Consider the following 16785-nt stretch of genomic DNA (forward strand, 5'->3'; position numbering starts at 1 on the left):
CTCTCCCCTGCACCATCCCCTCCTGGACCCTTACTAGGAACACTTGGGAGCTTCATGTGCACAAAACAGGATACCAGTTCCAGTCCCCATGTGGGTCCCTGGCATTTTCTGGCCCTTGTGCCCTTTGCAGCACTTGGAGAAGGTAGAGTTCTAAACTGCGTCCCTTGTCCGGGAGCCGCAGGACTCCAGAACAGCTCCTCCCAGAAACTTCACGTCACCCCACACTCAAAAGGCGCAACTGGAGACCCTTGTCTTCCACCAAAGAGAGGCTCCTTCCTCCCGGTCAATACAGCCTCCTGGACCGTCCATCTCCTATTCCAGGGTGGCTCTCGGTGCCTCTCAAGAGGCTTCTTTTAAATGAGGATGGTAGAAATACAAGCCATAATATCACAGATAAAGAGTTCTTTTCTGATTTTTTTAAGATTGTTATTATTATTATTTGAGACAAGGTCTCTCTCTGTTGCCCAGGCTGGAATACAGTGGCATAATCACAGCTCACTGCAGCCTCGACCTCCTGGGCTCAAGCATTCCTCCTGTCTCAGCCTCTCAAGTAGCTGGGACTACAGGTGCACACCACCACACCCAGCTAATTTTTTTTCTCGTATTTTTTGTAGAGATGGGGCCTCACTATGTTGCTCAGGCTGGCCTCGACCTCCTGTGCTCAAGCTGTCCTCCCACCTCAGTCTCCCAAAGTGCTGGGATTACAGGTATAAGCCACTGCACCTGGCCAAGACTTCTTTTCAACAGGATGTGCAGTAAATAAGACACAGTAGAGGAAATAATTATGAAGATAAGTCAGTAAAAACTGAAGATAAATCAGTTTTTATATTCAGTCAATTGACTGAAGATACGTCAATAAAAATTACTCAACCTGAAATCCAGAAAGGGGTGGTGGGGATTTGTGCAGAACAGAGCACCCAAGAGCTATAGTCCAATATGGAATGTCCTAACATACATGTCATTGGAATCTCAGAAGGAGAAGAGAGAGAGAACAGAGCAGGAGAAATATTTGAAGACAATAATCACTAAGAATTTCCCAAAACTAAAAGAAGGACCACAAACCACAGACATTATAGTCAGAGTCAAATTGTTGAAAATCAAAGATAAAGAGAGAAAAAAAATTTTTGAGACAGGGCCTCACTCTGTCACCCAGGCTGGAGTACAATGGTGCAATCACAGCTCACCGCAGTCTATAATTCCTGTACTCAAGAGATCTTCTTCCCTTAGCCTCCCAAGTAGCTAAGACTACAAGCATGTGCCACTATGACCAGCTCATTTTTTTTTTTTTTAAATCCTTATGTTGCCCGAGCTGGTCTCGAACTCCTGGACTCAAGGGATCCTCCTGCCTCGGCCTCCCAAAGTGCCAGGATTACAGGCATGAGCCATCACATCCATCTTAATTTTTTTTTTTTTTTTTTTTTTTTTTTTTTGAGACGGAGTCTTGCTCTGTCGCCCAGACTGGAGTGCAGTGGCCAGATCTCAGCTCACTGCAAGCTCCGCCTCCCGGGTTTACGTCATCCTCCTGCCTCAGCCTCCTGAGTAGCTGGGACTACAGGCGCCCACCACCATGCCCGGCTAGCTTTTTGTATTTTTTAGTAGAGACGGGGTTTCACCATGTTAGCCAGGATGGTCTTGATCTCCTGACTTCGTGATCCACCCGTCTCGGCCTCCCAAAGTGCTGGGATTACAGGCTTGAGCCACCGCGCCCGGCCAATTTTTTTTTTTTTTTTTGCTTTTGATTTCTAAGCACTTTTATTTTAAAAATGTGAATTATACAATCCCAACACACACAACACACACACACACACACACACACCCTATAAGCACATTAAATACTACTTTGCCATGACAGCTCAGTGTACTTCACAATTCTTAACACTATTCTATGTGGAATACAAAATGCCTTTTTATCTGAATTAACTAACATGCATTAGAGTTTTAGTATATGTGAAAATAAAGGAATTATAAATCAGTAGGAAAGATATTAAGGTAGAAGCATCACCAATCAGCTAGCTCAGTAGATGCTATCTATATTTATTTTCTACCTTTATGGAACAAGAACCTGCTAACAGTCTTAGGTAAATGGTAAAGTAACATATTTTTGCCTTGATGCCATTAGTCACAATGCCATGAGGTAACTGCTATGTGATTTCCCATTTGCAAGGAAACATATTAATTCAATTTCTACTCAATATACAATTAGGCTGTAGGGATACAGATAGCTCATTTGAGTTATCTGAGTTTTTCATCTTTATATCTAAAAATCTAATCTGAAAATAGTAAAAGCAGAAAACACTGATTTAAAACCTTAGATGCTACTGTAATAAAAGTTATGTTTATAAACATGTCAGTATATTCCTTCAACTTCAGGAATCTTGAATTTCCTTGCTAGAAGGCTTTTTTCCTCAAAGATTCCTTTTAGGCTTACTTTGGTGTTCAGGATCTCCAGTTATAAATGTAGTCTCTCAGCACCACATTCCGTAAAGCTGATTTCCCAAGTAATGGTATTTGACTAGGTTGCTCCAAAGTGTTAGGGTGCAAACCACAGTTAGTAAGCTCCTTATGAACAACCTTCATATCAAGTACTTTGTCCACTGGCAGGCAGATGTTAAATACAGCAGTTGGCTCGTGTGGATGTAGTACTGCAGAGAAAGACCCACTCTGTGAAGATTTGAGCAGCATGGTCAGTGAATGCAGAGAATGAGGCATGATAGGACCTGTAATCTCCAAACTAAACTGGTCTTTGTATCCAGAAAGAGCTTGTGTCTTCACATACACACTTCGTGCTCCTCATATCCCAAGCTTGTTCCAGATGCTGTCTCCTTCTTATGGCCACTTTCTTTTATTAAAGGCAGAGAAAATTCAATACCTTCATTTCTCATAGCTTCTCTTAAACCTCGAGTTGTAGGAGATATGAGACCTGTGATGAAGTCACTTCCAGCTAATCCTGCTCCTCGGAACAGGACAGTAAACTGATAGGTACAAACGTAGAAATAGGGGCAAAGTTTTGTCTTCAGCAAATTATATAGAGAAGTAAAGCTCACGGACCAGTCACTCATTAAAACATGCTGCAGGGTTGCATCATTTGACCAAGGACTTGTCTTTCCAGCCATTTTTCTATCAGCTCCAATACGAGGGTCCAGTGGTAGCCAAGACAAAGCAGGCTGGAGCCAATAGATAAGGCTCTGCTAGAAGGCACAACGGAGCTCAGTGGAGAGTTTGGGATCCTGTATACTTTTAGGCAAAGTAACTTCTGTTGCCCTACAATGCTGGACAAGACCTTGAGCCTCTTCCTGTGCTTTCAAATGATCTGCCCAGGTAAAGGGTTGAGAAGAGATGAAAAGGAGTCGGGTTTTAATACTCCAGTCCACAGGTAACTCAGTATTTTCTGAGGATGGAATATCAGACTCGGAGAACGATACATGTGAAGTCTGGGGTAATTCAGTAACAGTTGTTCTTTCAGGGAACTTCTCTTGCCATAGCAAATCATTTTCTTGATTAGAATCTAAAAACGGGCCCGGCGCCTCCGGCTGCTCGCGGGCCGGCCCGTCGGGGAGCTCCGCGGCGACCCGCGGTCGGTTGTCCAGGCGGGCGAAAGGGTTCCTCTGGGCAGCGGCCGGGCTGCCGCCACCGCCTCTGCCCCCCGCGGCAGGGAAAGGGCGAAGGTGCAACCCCGCCGCCAGGGCGGCTCGGCGGGCCGCCGGCTCCGGCAGCTCACGGGGCGGGGAGGCGGCAGCCCCACGGCTCCGGGCCCTTTTCTGTCGGCTTTCGGAAGCTGGGTGAGTAGCAGGGAACTGATAGGGCCACGACGCGCGGCGGCTGAGGCCGGCCTCCCAAAGCACTGGGATTACAAGGCATGAATCACTGCACCCAGCTGATGAAGAGAAAATCTTGAAGGCAGCCTGTCTTAGTCAGCTTGGGCTACCATAGCAGAGACCATAGACTGAATGGCTTAAATAATAGATATTGGCCGGTTACGGTGGGTCATGCCTGTAATCCCAGCACTTTGGGTGGTTGAGGTGGGAGGATAGCTTAAGCCCAGGAGTTCGAGGCAGGCCTGGGCAACAAAGTAAGACTTCCATCTAAAAAACAACAAAAAATATAGAGATTTATTTCTCACAGCTCTGAAGGCTGCAAAGTTCAAGACCAAGGTGCTGGCCGTTTTAGTGCATGGTGAGCACCTACATTTTCATACCTCGGCCCATAGCAGGGGCTGGGGCAATGGCAGTGGATCCATCCCGGAAGCCCTCCCCTGAGACCCAAGGCCTCCAGGACAGCTTCACCCAGAAACCTCACCATCACCCCAAACTCAACAGACTCAACTGGAAACCCTTGTCATCCAGCAAAAAGAGGCTCCTCTCCTCCCAGTCAACACAGCCTCCTGGACCATACATCTCAGTGCCCCTCAGCCAACCATCAGGTGGAGCCCCCATTTCCAGGGGAGTTGGGTTCCCAGCTGGACCTTCATGTCCTCCCCCCAGGATGGCTTTGGGTGCCTCTCAATGGCCTCTCTGACGCTGATCTGCCCTACAGAGGCATTTCCAGGCCTACTCAGCCCACAGAGGTTCCTCTGATGTCTAAATATCTCAGCTTATGGGGCCGGATGTGGTGGCTCATGCCTGTAATCCCAGCACTGTGGAAGGTCAAGAGGGGTGGATCACCTGAGGTTAGGAGTTTGAGACCAGCCTGGCCAACACGGTGAAGCCCTGTCTCTACTAAAAATGCAAAAATTAGCTGGGCATGGTGGTGTGTACATGTAATCCCAGCTATTTGGGAGGCTGAGGCAGGAGAATTGCTGCAACCTGGGAGGTGGAGGCTGCAGTGAGCTGTGATCATACCACGGCACTCCAGCCTGGGTGACAGAGCAAGACTCTGTCTCAAATAAATAAATAAACAAACATCTCAGCTTGGTCTTACTGCTCTTGTCACCTACAAATGCACCTGCACCACCACTCTCTCCCCAGCAAACATCACGCTCAATCCAGCACATGTCCCCTCATCTTTCAGGGCATTCCTGCGCCTTAGCTCCCCTGCAGAGCAGTGGAAATGATTTTCCTGCCTTCTCAGGGTAGTCTTCCCTCATTCTACTGTCTGCTTCTCCAAAACCTCACCAGTTCTCAGTGTGCACTGGAGCACCCAGAAGAGGGTGCAGAGAGTAGGAAGGAAATCAAGCTACAGATGCTGGGCCAGGCGTGGTGGCTTATACCTGTCGTCCCAGCACTTTGGGCGGCCGAGGCGGGTGTATCACTTGAAGCCAGGATTTCGAGACCAGCCAAGCCAACATGGCAAAACCTGCTCTCTAGCAAAAATACAAAAAAAAAAAAAAAAAAAAAAAAATTGCTGAGCATGGCGGCACACGCCTGTAATCCCAGCTACTCAGGAGGCTGAGGCAGGAGAATCACTTGAACTAGGACAGAGGTTGCAGTGAGCCGAGATCATGTCACTGCACTCCAGCCTGGATGACAGAGTGAGACTCTGTCTCAAAAAAGCAATTCTCCTGCCTTAGTCCCCCGAGTAGCTGGGATTACAGATGTGCGCCACCAAGCCTGGCTAAGTTTTGCATTTTTAGTAGAAATGGGGTTTCACCCTTTTGGCCAGGCTGGTCTCAAACTCCTGACCTCAAGTGGTCTGCCTGCCTTGACCTCCCAAAGTGATTGCAGGCATGAGCCACTGCGCCCAGCCTCAAATTACCCTTTTAAAGCAAACCAACCCACCTGTAAACCCACCATCTAGGCGAGAACATCTATTCTTCATACCTTTGCCCAAACTGGATAGACTCAATCTTCCTAATAGTTACCACCTAGGAAGGTCAAACAATGTGCTAGGTCCAAACTAGTTGTTTTTTTTTTTTTTTTTTTTTTTTTTTTGAGATGGAGTCTTGCTCTGTTGCTCAGGCTAAAATGCAGTGGTGTGATCTTGGCTCACTGCAACCTTTGCCTCCTGGGTTCAAGCAATTGTCCTGCCTCAGCCTCCCGAGTAGCTGGGACGACAGGCACCCGCCACCATGCCAGACTAATTTTTGTATTTCTAGTAGAGATGGGGTTTTGCCGTGTTGCCCAGCCTGGTCTCGAACTCCTGACCTCAAGTGATCCCTTGGCCTCCCAAAGTGCTGAGATTACAGGCGTGAGCCTCCACTCCTGGCCCAGACTAGTATTTTTGAGTGTTTCCTTTGGTTATCTGTGTTTCCTTTTCTGGACCTAGCCCCAACTCTTCAGATAATAAAATGACTTCAGACGGAATTCTGTGTTAATTGCTCTCACAGTTTTGTCTGGCCTGTGGGGTCCTACTAGGGGCAGGATGGAGCCGGGGGGCAGATTAAGGGACAGAGCAGACTTGAAGGAGAGCGAGGTTGCACCGTCTCCCCAGCAGGAGGAATTGAAACTAAGGAGAGGCTGCAGGAGTCGGCCCAAACTCCAGAGTCCAAGCCCTTGGTCAAGGGTACCCTCCATGGGCGTGGGGGAGGAAGGGCAGTTTCCAGGTAGCTCCACGTGGGCCAGGCAGGCTGTGGGGCTGGGCCACCAGCGACTCTCCCTGCCTGACACCTCCTGGATTTGTCCTTTTCCCTCGTGTCCCTGCTTCCCACAGCACTGACGTCTGTCCAGATGCAGAGAGAAGGGAGGAAGAGGGGTGAGGTGGGGCGGTGCAAAGGTGAGGCTGTGCTCAGTAGAACAGATAACCAGCACTTTCATTGCGTGCACGTCCCGGTCCCTGCCGCTGTCCTGGCCCTGGAACCTGCTCTGCACCAGCCCTCTGCCTGCTGGGCCAATGCAGCTGCTGGGGCTCCTCGGCCTCCTCTGGATGCTCAAGGCCTCCCCAGGGGCCACAGGTAAGGGGGAGAGGCGGGAGGGGGCTGGAGAGAAGCTCCTGATGTTATGTTCCAGGGGAGTGGAGGAGAAGGTGGCTCTGAGGCCTGGGGATGGGGAATGAGGAGGGGCTTCTCTCAGCTCTGGGTGCAGGGAGAACCGAGGCATGGCCTTGGGGGGATGAGGAAGGGTTTGGTAGAGGGAAAACGGAGGTTGAGAAGGAGCAAGGGAGCTGGGTCCCCGCTGCCACTCTCCACCAAGCACTGAACAGGTTGCAGGGGCTGCACCCCAACCTGTGTCTGCAGCGGGAGGGTGGAGGGTGGGAGTTACGTCTTCCCAGAGCAGTGCCCTTCCTGCCTTGGCTCCTTCTTGTCACCCACCTCACGCCCCCAGCCCCAGTGCCCCCTCCAAACTGGCCTCTCCCTCCCCGAGAGCCCTTTGACCTCTGCCCCTGGTTTCCGACTTCCGGTTTCAGCCTCTTTGCCTTTTGTCCCTCAGCAGCTCCTCCCCAGCTCTGCTGTCACTCTCTCACCCCGGCCAGGGCCCATGTGTCTGGGCACGGCTGTTGGTACCAGGACCAGGGCAGGGAGCTTCTGAAGTCCACTTTGCTTCCAGGGGTGCGTCTGAGACTACCCGGCATGGGGTCCCAGGCTTCTCTCTTCTGCCCTGCAGGAACACCCCACAATTCCTCTGTACTTCTCTTGTCCCTGTTCTCCAGTGTCTGCCTCTGATCCCTGACCCCAGAGGCCCATGAGTTCCCTTCTCAGTCACCTCCAGGGGCACATCCTGGAGTCAAGTGGTGTAACTTGGGGCTTCTCATAATTCCTGACCCCACTTCCCTGACACCCGCGAGCTAGGCTGAGACTTGACACCCCAGCTCTCACCCACAAGATGGGCTGTGCCTGAGGTGAGGGGCAGCAGGTCCAGTATTTTCCACTTCCCGTCTGCTGTGGCTGCCGGTCTTCCTTGCCTGTGACTGCCCCCAACAGCAGGATCTCTGATCCTAAGTCACACCATCTGTGAAATGGGTTGAAATCCACATGCTGGGGTTCATGTTTGTAAACTAATGAATCCTGTGGCCAAAATGGAAGAGTTATAGAAAAATATGTCTATTTTTGTGATGAACACTCACCGCTAAGCCTTAAGGTCTCCGGAACTCATCACACATGACTGCTGAGGTAGCTCCTTCTGGAAGTTTCCTTCTCCATCCTGTCTCTCTACCTCTCCGCGTGGTCCTCACTCCATGCCCCTTGAAGTCATTAGCGTGTGAGCTTAGCCTCTGTTTCTCCTTGATGTTACCTGTGCAGTTTTTTTTTTTTTTGAGATGAAGTCTTGCTCTGTCGCCCAGGCTGGAGTGCAGTGGTGCGACCTTGGCTTCCTGTAGCCTCTGCCTTCCAGGTTCACGTGATTCTTCTGCCTCAGCTACAGGTGCACGACACCACACCTGGCTAATTTTTGTATTTTTTTTTTCAGTAGAGATGGGGTTTCACCATGTTGGCCAGGCTGGTCTGGAACTCCTGACCTCAGGTGATCACCTGCTTTGGGCTCCCAAAATGCTGGGATTACAGGCGTGAGCCACTGCGCCTGGCCCTCTTTGGGCAGCTTTCTCTGTCTCATGGTTTTTGTGATGCGTCCCCTGCTAGGATTTGGCTGTGTTCTCTCTTTTTCTCTTTGAAAGCGGGAGTCAGCCCAGACAGCAGCAGGGTGCAGGGAGAAGCCATGGTGGGAGCAGAAGGTTAATGGAGGGGATGGGAGGACTCCAGGCAGCAGCAGAGGGAGGAGAGGAAGGGGCAGAGGGAGGAGGGGCCTGCGTGTGACCAGAGGAGGGAAGGGAGGGGAGGGAGGCTCTGCCCAGCTTGGCTATCCCAGGACAGAAGGACCGGCCATGACAAGGCCAAGGCCGGGTGAGGAAGGAGCGCTCCCATGCCCCACTGCTCCCCTAGGAGCAGACAGGCAGTGGGCTCCAGCACCACAAAGCGCCCAGCTCCAAGCTGCCTCTGATGCAGGAGTAAGCTGTGGCATACCCTGCCCTCTGTGATGCTGCCTGGAAAATGGGAGTGAGTGAGTAACTTACATGAGTGATGTGACAAAATGACCCACGGACTTACCAGTGGATTCCTCTGCTCTGCTGCCAATGCAGGAACTGTATCTACGGCCACATCCATCTCTCATGTGCCTTTCCCCAGGGCGGAAGCAGCCCGCGCTGTGCTCAGCAATTCTCCACACTCCAGAGACCTGGCTGGGCGGCCACTCGGTGTCCCCCAGCTTGTCTCTTCTGCTCCTGGCCACAGGGAAAATGTACCTATGACGCTCGTTACCTCCCCCCATGACACACTCATCTCTGAAACACTGCTCACCTCTCCAGTCAGTTCCAACACCTCAACCACCCCGACGTCCAAGTTTGCTTTCAAGGTTGAAACCACTCCACCCACTGTGTTGGTCTATTCGGCCACCACTGAGTGCGTGTATCCAACGAGCTTTACAATCACCATCTCCCACCCCACCTCCATCTGTGTGACCACGACGCAGGTGGCCTTCACCAGCTCTTACACCCCCACTCCCGTGACACAGAAGCCAGTGACCACCCTCACCAGGACTTACCCTATGACCACTACTGAGAAAGGAACGTCAGCCGTGACATCTTCTTCCTCTACCACCTCTGGAAGGGAAACTCCCATAGTGACAGTGACACCCTCTTCCTCTGTGTCAGCCACAGACACAACCTTCCACACTATGGTCTCCTCTACAACTAGAATCTCAGAAAGGACTCCCCTGCCCACTGGAAGTGTCCATACAACCATGTCCCCAGCCCCAGTATTTACTACTCTCAAAACAGCAGTGACTTCCACTTCCCACATCACTTCTTCAATCACTTCCACAGATACAGTGACTTCTGTGACAACGACCACCTCCCGGCCCACAGCCACCAATACACTGTCATCACCCACCAGTACCATTTTATCTTCCACACCTGTCCTGAGCACAGAAACAATCACCAGTGGTATCCCAAACACCACTCCTCTATCTACCTTGGTGACCACACTCCCCACTACCATCACCAGGTCTACACCTATATCTGAGCCCACCTACCCTACTTCTCCCACTAGCACAGCCACAGACTCCACAACCAAAATCACCTGCTCCACAAGTGTGACAGGTACATTGTCCATGGAGACTTCACTCCCACCCACATCTTCCTCTCTCCCAACCACAGAAACAGACACAGCTCCTATGACAAACTTGGTAACCACCACTACTGAGATCACCTCCCACAGTACTCCCACCTTCTCTTCTTCAGCCATCTACTCTACAGTCAGCACATCCACAACTGCCATCTCCTCACTTCCCCCTACCTCAGGTACCATAGTGACTTCCACAACCATGACCCCGTCTTCTCTGGCTACAGACATCCCTTCGACAACACCAACAACTATAACCCACCCTTCTGTGGGCTCTACTGGCTTCCCGACTACAGGAACAGACCTCACATCGACATTCACTGTTTCCAGTTCCTCAGCAATGTCCATAAGTGTCATTCCATCTTCCCCCAGCATCCAGAATACAGAAACCTCATCCGTTGTCAGCATGACCTCTGCCACCACTCTCAGTGGGACACCAACTTTTGCAAGTACACACAGCACTCCAGCAAGTTCCCTCCTGACAACCTTCCCAGCAACATATTCATTTTCCTCTTCCATGTCTGCCAGTAGTGCTGGGACCACTCACACAGAGAGTATCTCCTCACCTCCAGCCATCACCAGTACACTCCACACAACAGTGGAATCCACCCTGTCACCTGCTACCACCACCTCATTCACAACTTCCACAACTATGGAACCACCTTCAACCACTGTAGCAACTACAGGAACAGGTCAGACCACCTTCCCCAGCTCTACAGCCACATTCCCTGAGACCACCACACTGACTCCTACAACTGACATGTCCACAGAATCTCTCACAACAGCTGTGACCACTCCTCCCATTACTTCATCAGTCACTTCCACAAATACAGTGACTTCTGTGACAAGTACCACCTCTCCTCTCACAACCACCAATTATTTTACATCACTGACCAGTATGACTCTGTCTTCTATACCTGTCCCAAGCACAGAAGCAATCACCAGTGGCACCACAAACACAATCCCTCCATCTATCTTGGTAACCACACTCCCCACTACAAATGTTTCATCTATGACTACATCTGAGACCACCTATCCTAATTCTCCAAGTGGCCCTGGTACAAACTCCACGACTGAAATCACCTATCCCACCACTATGACAGAGACATCATCCACTGCCACCTCTATTCCACCCACCTCTCCCTTGGTCTCAACCACAGAAACAGCCAAAACTCCTACCACAAACTTGGTAACCACCAGCACCACCACCAAGATCACCTCACATAGTACCTCCAGCTTCACTTCTTCAACCATCTACTCCACAGACAGCACATATACAACTGCCGTCACCTCAGTTCCCACAACCTTGGGTACCATGGTGGCTTCTACATCCATGATTCCATTTACTCAGAGTACAGGTATCCCTACCTCACAACCAACAACCATCACTCCATCATCTGTGGGCATCACTGGTTCATTACCTGTAATGACAGACCTCACCTCAGTGTACACAGTATCCAACATGTCTGCAAGGCCAACAACTGTCGTTCCCTCATCTCCCACTGTCCAGAATACAGAAACCTCATCCTTTGTCAGCATGACCTCTGCCACCACTCCCAGTGGGAGGCCAACTTTTGCTAGTACACACAGCACTCCGACAAGTTCCCTCCTGATGACCTTCTCTGGGACGTATTCATTTTCGTCTTCCATGCCTGCCAGCAGTGCCCGGACCACTCACACAGAGAGTATCTCGTCACCTCCAGCCAGCACCAGTACACTCTACACAACAGAAGAATCAACCCCATCACCCACAACCACCACCTCATTCACCACATCCACAATGATGGAACCACCTTCAACCACTGTAGCAACTACAGGCACAGGTCAGACCACCTTCCCCAGCTCTGTAGCCACATTCCCTGAGACCACCACACTGACTCCTACAACTGACATGTCCACAGAATCTCTCACAACAGCCATGACTTCTACTCCTCCCATCACTTCTTCAGTCACTCCCACCAATACAGTGACTTCTATGGCAAGAACGACTTCCTGGCCCACAGCCAGTAATACGTTATCATCACTCACCAGTAGCATTTTATATTCTACACCTGTCCTGAGCACAGAAACAATCACCAGTCATAACACCAACACTACCCCTCTATCCACCTTGGTGACCACACTCCCCACTACCATCACCAGGTCTAGACCTACATCTGAGACCACCTACACTACTTCTCCCACTAGCACAGCCACAGATTCCACGACCGACATCAGCTACCCCACAAGTATGACAGGTACATTGTTCCCTGAGACTTCTCTCTCACCCACCTCTTCCTCTCTCCTAAACGTAGAAACTGCCACGACTCCTATCACAACCTTGGTAACCACCACCCCTGAGACCACCTCCCACAGTGTTCCCAGCTTCACTTCTTCAACCATCTACTCCACAAGCAGTACAACCACAACTGCCATCTCCTCAGCTTTGCCTACCTCAGGTACCATGGTGACTTCCACAACCATGACCCCATCTTCTCTGACTACAGACATCCCTTCGACAACACCCACAACTATCATCCACTCTTCTGTGAGCTCTACTGAATCCTTGACTACAACAACAGTCCTCTCCTCAACATTTGCTGTTTCCAGTACCTCAGCAGTGTCCACAAGTGACATCCCATCTTCCCCCAACATCCAGAATACAGAAACCTCATCCCTTGTCAGCATGACCTCTGCCACCACTCCCAGCGAGAGACCAACTCTCACAAGTACTGAGGGCACTCAGACAACTTCCCTCCTGACGAGCTTCCCAGCAACATATTCATTTTCCTCTTCCATGTCTGCCAGCAGTACAGGGACCACTCACACCGAGAGTATCTCCTCACCTCCATCCATCACCAGTATACTCCACACAACAGCTGGATCCGCCCCATCACCCATAACCAACACCTCATTCACAACCTTTACAACGATGGAAACATCTTCATCCACTGTAGCAACTAAAGGCACAGGTCAGACTACATTGACCAGTTCAGCAGCCACATCCCCTGAGACCACCACACTGACTCCTACCACAGGATCTTTCAAAACAGCAGTGAGATCTACTCTACTCAAGACTTCTTCAATCACCTCCACATCAGTGACTTCTAAGACAACAACCCCCTCAAACGGTACTCCCAGCTTCACTACCTCAATCAACACCACCGAGACCACCTCACACAGTACTCGCAGCTTCACTTCTTCAATTACCACCAGCAAGACCCCCTCACACAGTACTTCAATCACCACCATCGAGACCAGCTCACACAGTACACCCAGTTATGCTTCTTCCATCAGCACCACCGAGACCCCCTCACACAGTACTTCCAGCTTCACTTCTTCCATAACCACCTCTGAGACCCACTCACACGGTACTCCCAACTTCACTTCTTCGACCACCACCACCGAGACCACATCCCACAATACTCCCAGCTTCACTTCCTCAATCACAACCACCGAGACCACCCCACACAGTACTCCCAGCTTCACTTCTTCAATCACCACCACAGAGACTACATCCCGCAGTGCTCCCAGTTTCACTTCTTCAATCACCACCACTGAGACCCCCTCACATAGTACTCCCAGCATCACTTCTTTGATCACCAACACTGAGACCACCTCACCCAGTACTCCCAGCTTCACTTCTTCAATCACCACCATCGAGACCAGCTCCCACAGTACACCCAGCTACACTTCTTCGATCAGAACCACCGAGACCACCTCGCACAGTACTCGCAGATTCACTTCCTCGATCACCACCACCGAGATCCCCTCACACAGTACTTCCAGCTTCACTTCTTCCATAACCACCTCTGAGACCCACTCACACGGTACTCCCAACTTCACTTCTTCGACCACCACCACCGAGCCCACATCCCACAATACTCCCAGCTTCACTTCCTCAATCACCACCACCGAGACCATCCCACACAGTACTCCCAGCTTCACTTCTTCAATCACCACCACAGAGACCACATCCCACAGTACTCCCAGTTTCACTTCTTCAATCACCACCACTGAGACCCCCTCACATAGGACTACCAGCTTCACTTCTTCAATCACCACCACTGAGACCACCTCACCCAGTACTCCCAGCTTCACTTCTTCAATCACCACCATCGAGACCAGCTCCCACAGTACACCCAGCTACACTTCTTCGATCAGAACCACCGAGACCACCTCACACAGTACTCCCATCTTCACTTCCTTGATCACCACCACTGAGAACCCCTCACAGAGTACTTCCAGCTTCACTTCTTCCATAACCACCTCTGAGACCCACCCACACGGTACTCCCAACTTCACTTCTTCGACCACCACCACCGAGACCACATCCCACAATACTCCCAGCATCAATTCCTCAATCATCACCACCGAGACCACCCCACACAGCACTCCCAGCTTCACTTCTTCAATCACCACCACCGAGACCACAACCCACAGTACTCCCAGTTTCACTTCTTCAATCACCACCACTGAGACCCCCTCACATAGTACTCCCAGCTTCACTTCTTTGATCACTACCACTGAGACCACCTCACCCAGTACTCCCAGCGTCACTTCTTCAATCACCACCATCGACATCAGCTCCCACAGTACACCCAGCTACACTTCTTCGATCAGAACCACCGAGAGCACCTCACACAGTACTCCCAGATTCACTTCCTTGATCACCACCACCGAGACCCCCTCACACAGTACTTCCAGCTTCACTTCTTCCATAACCACCTCTGAGATCCACTCACACGGTACTCCCAACTTCACTTCTTTGACCACCACCACCGAGACCACATCCCACAATACTCCCAGCTTCACTTCCTCAATCACCACCACCGAGACCACATCCCACAGTACTCCCAGTTTCACTTCTTCAATCACCACCACTGAGACCCTCTCACATAGTACTCCCAACATCACTTCTTTGATCACCACCACTGAGACCATCTCACCCAGTACTCCCAGCTTCACTTCTTCAATCACCACCATCAAGACCAGCTCCCACAGTACACCCAGCTACACTTCTTCGATCAGAACCACTGAGACCACCTCGCACAGTACTCGCAGATTCACTTCCTTGATCACCACCACCGAGATCCCCTCACACAGTACTTCCAGCTTCACTTCTTCCATAACCACCTCTGAGACCCACTCACACGGTACTCCCAACTTCACTTCTTCGACCACCACCACCGAGCCCACATCCCACAATACTCCCAGCTTCACTTCCTCAATCACCACCACCGAGACCACCCCACACAGTACTCCCAGCTTCACTTCTTCAATCACCACCACAAAGACCACATCCCACAGTACTCCCAGTTTCACTTCTTCAATCACCACCACTGAGACCCCCTCACATAGTACTCCCAGCTTCACTTCTTCAATCACCACCACTGAGACCACCTCACCCAGTACTCCCAGCTTCACTTCTTCAATCACCACCATCGAGACCAGCTCCCACAGTACACCCAGCTACACTTCTTCGATCAGAACCACCGAGACCACCTCACACAGTACTTCCAGATTCACTTCCTTGATCACCACCACTGAGACACCCTCACAGAGTACTTCCAGCTTCATTTCTTCCATAACCACCTCTGAGACCCACTCACACGGTACTCCCAACTTCACTTCTTCGACCACCACCACTGAGACCACATCCCACAATACTCCCAGCTTCACTTCCTCAATCACCACCACCGAGACCACCCCACACAGTACTCCCAGTTTCACTTCTTCAATCACCACCACCGATACCACAACCCACAGTACTCCCAGTTTCACTTCTTCAATCACCACCACTGAGACCCCCTCACATAGTACTCCCAGCTTCACTTCTTTGATCATCACCACAGACACCACCTCACCCAGTACTCCCAGCTTCACTTCTTCAATCACCACCATCGACATCAGCTCCCACAGTACACCCAGCTACACTTCTTCGATCAGAACCACCGAGACCACCTCACACAGTACCCCCAGATTCACTTCCTCGATCACCACCACCGAGACCCCCTCACATAGTACGTCCAGCTTCACTACTTCCATGACCACCTCTGAGACCCACTCACACGGTACTCCCAACTTCACTTCTTCGACCACCACCACCGAGACCACATCCCACAATACTCCCAGCTTCACTTCCTCAATCACCACCACCGAGACCACCCCACAGTGTACTCCCAGCTTCACTTCTTCAATCACCACCACAGAGACCACATCCCACAGTACTCCCAGTTTCTCTTCTTCAATCACCACCACTGAGACACCCTCACATAGTACTCCCAGCTTCACTTCTTGGATCACCACCACAGACACCACCTCACCCAGTACTCCCAGCTTCACTTCTTCAATCACCACCACTGAGACCACCTCACCCAGTACTCCCAGCTTCACTTCTTCAATCACCACCATCGAGACCAGCTCCCACAGTACACCCAGCTACACTTCTTCGATCAGAACCACCGAGACCACCTCACACAGTACTCCCATCTTCACCTCTTTGATCACCACCACCGAGACCCCCTCACACAGTACTTCCAGCTTCACTTCTTCCATAACCACCTCTGAGTCCCACTCACACGGTACTCCCGACTTCACTTCTTCGACCACCACCACTGAGACCACATCTCACATTACTCCCAGCTTCACTTCCTCAATCATCACCACCGAGACCACCCCACACAGTACTCCCAGCTTCACTTCTTCAATCACCACCACAGAGACCACATCCCACAGTACTCCCAGTTTCACTTCTTCAATCACCACCACTGAGACCCCCTCACATAGTACTCCCAGCTTCACTTCTTTGATCATCACCACAG

General features: G+C 50.9%; 1 protein-coding gene and 1 pseudogene across 1 annotated transcript; one reads left to right on the top strand and one right to left on the bottom strand.

Moving 5' to 3' along the window:
* Nucleotides 1-1714: 1714 nt before the first annotated feature.
* Nucleotides 1715-4076, bottom strand: LOC135970093 (protein downstream neighbor of Son pseudogene; annotated as a pseudogene).
* A 7280-nt stretch (nucleotides 4077-11356) lies between these two features.
* LOC135969755 (mucin-3B-like) lies at nucleotides 11357-16531 on the top strand. Its single transcript, XM_065540905.1, has 3 exons — nucleotides 11357-12999; nucleotides 16045-16137; nucleotides 16329-16531. Exons 1-3 carry the CDS (start codon nucleotides 11409-11411, stop codon nucleotides 16529-16531), a joined length of 1887 nt encoding a protein of 628 aa, XP_065396977.1. The 5' UTR covers nucleotides 11357-11408.
* The last annotated feature ends 254 nt before the right edge of the window (nucleotides 16532-16785 follow it).

The sequence above is a fragment of the Macaca fascicularis genome, chromosome 3 (assembly GCF_037993035.2).
Source record: "Macaca fascicularis isolate 582-1 chromosome 3, T2T-MFA8v1.1".
Lineage (NCBI taxonomy): Eukaryota > Metazoa > Chordata > Mammalia > Primates > Cercopithecidae > Macaca > Macaca fascicularis.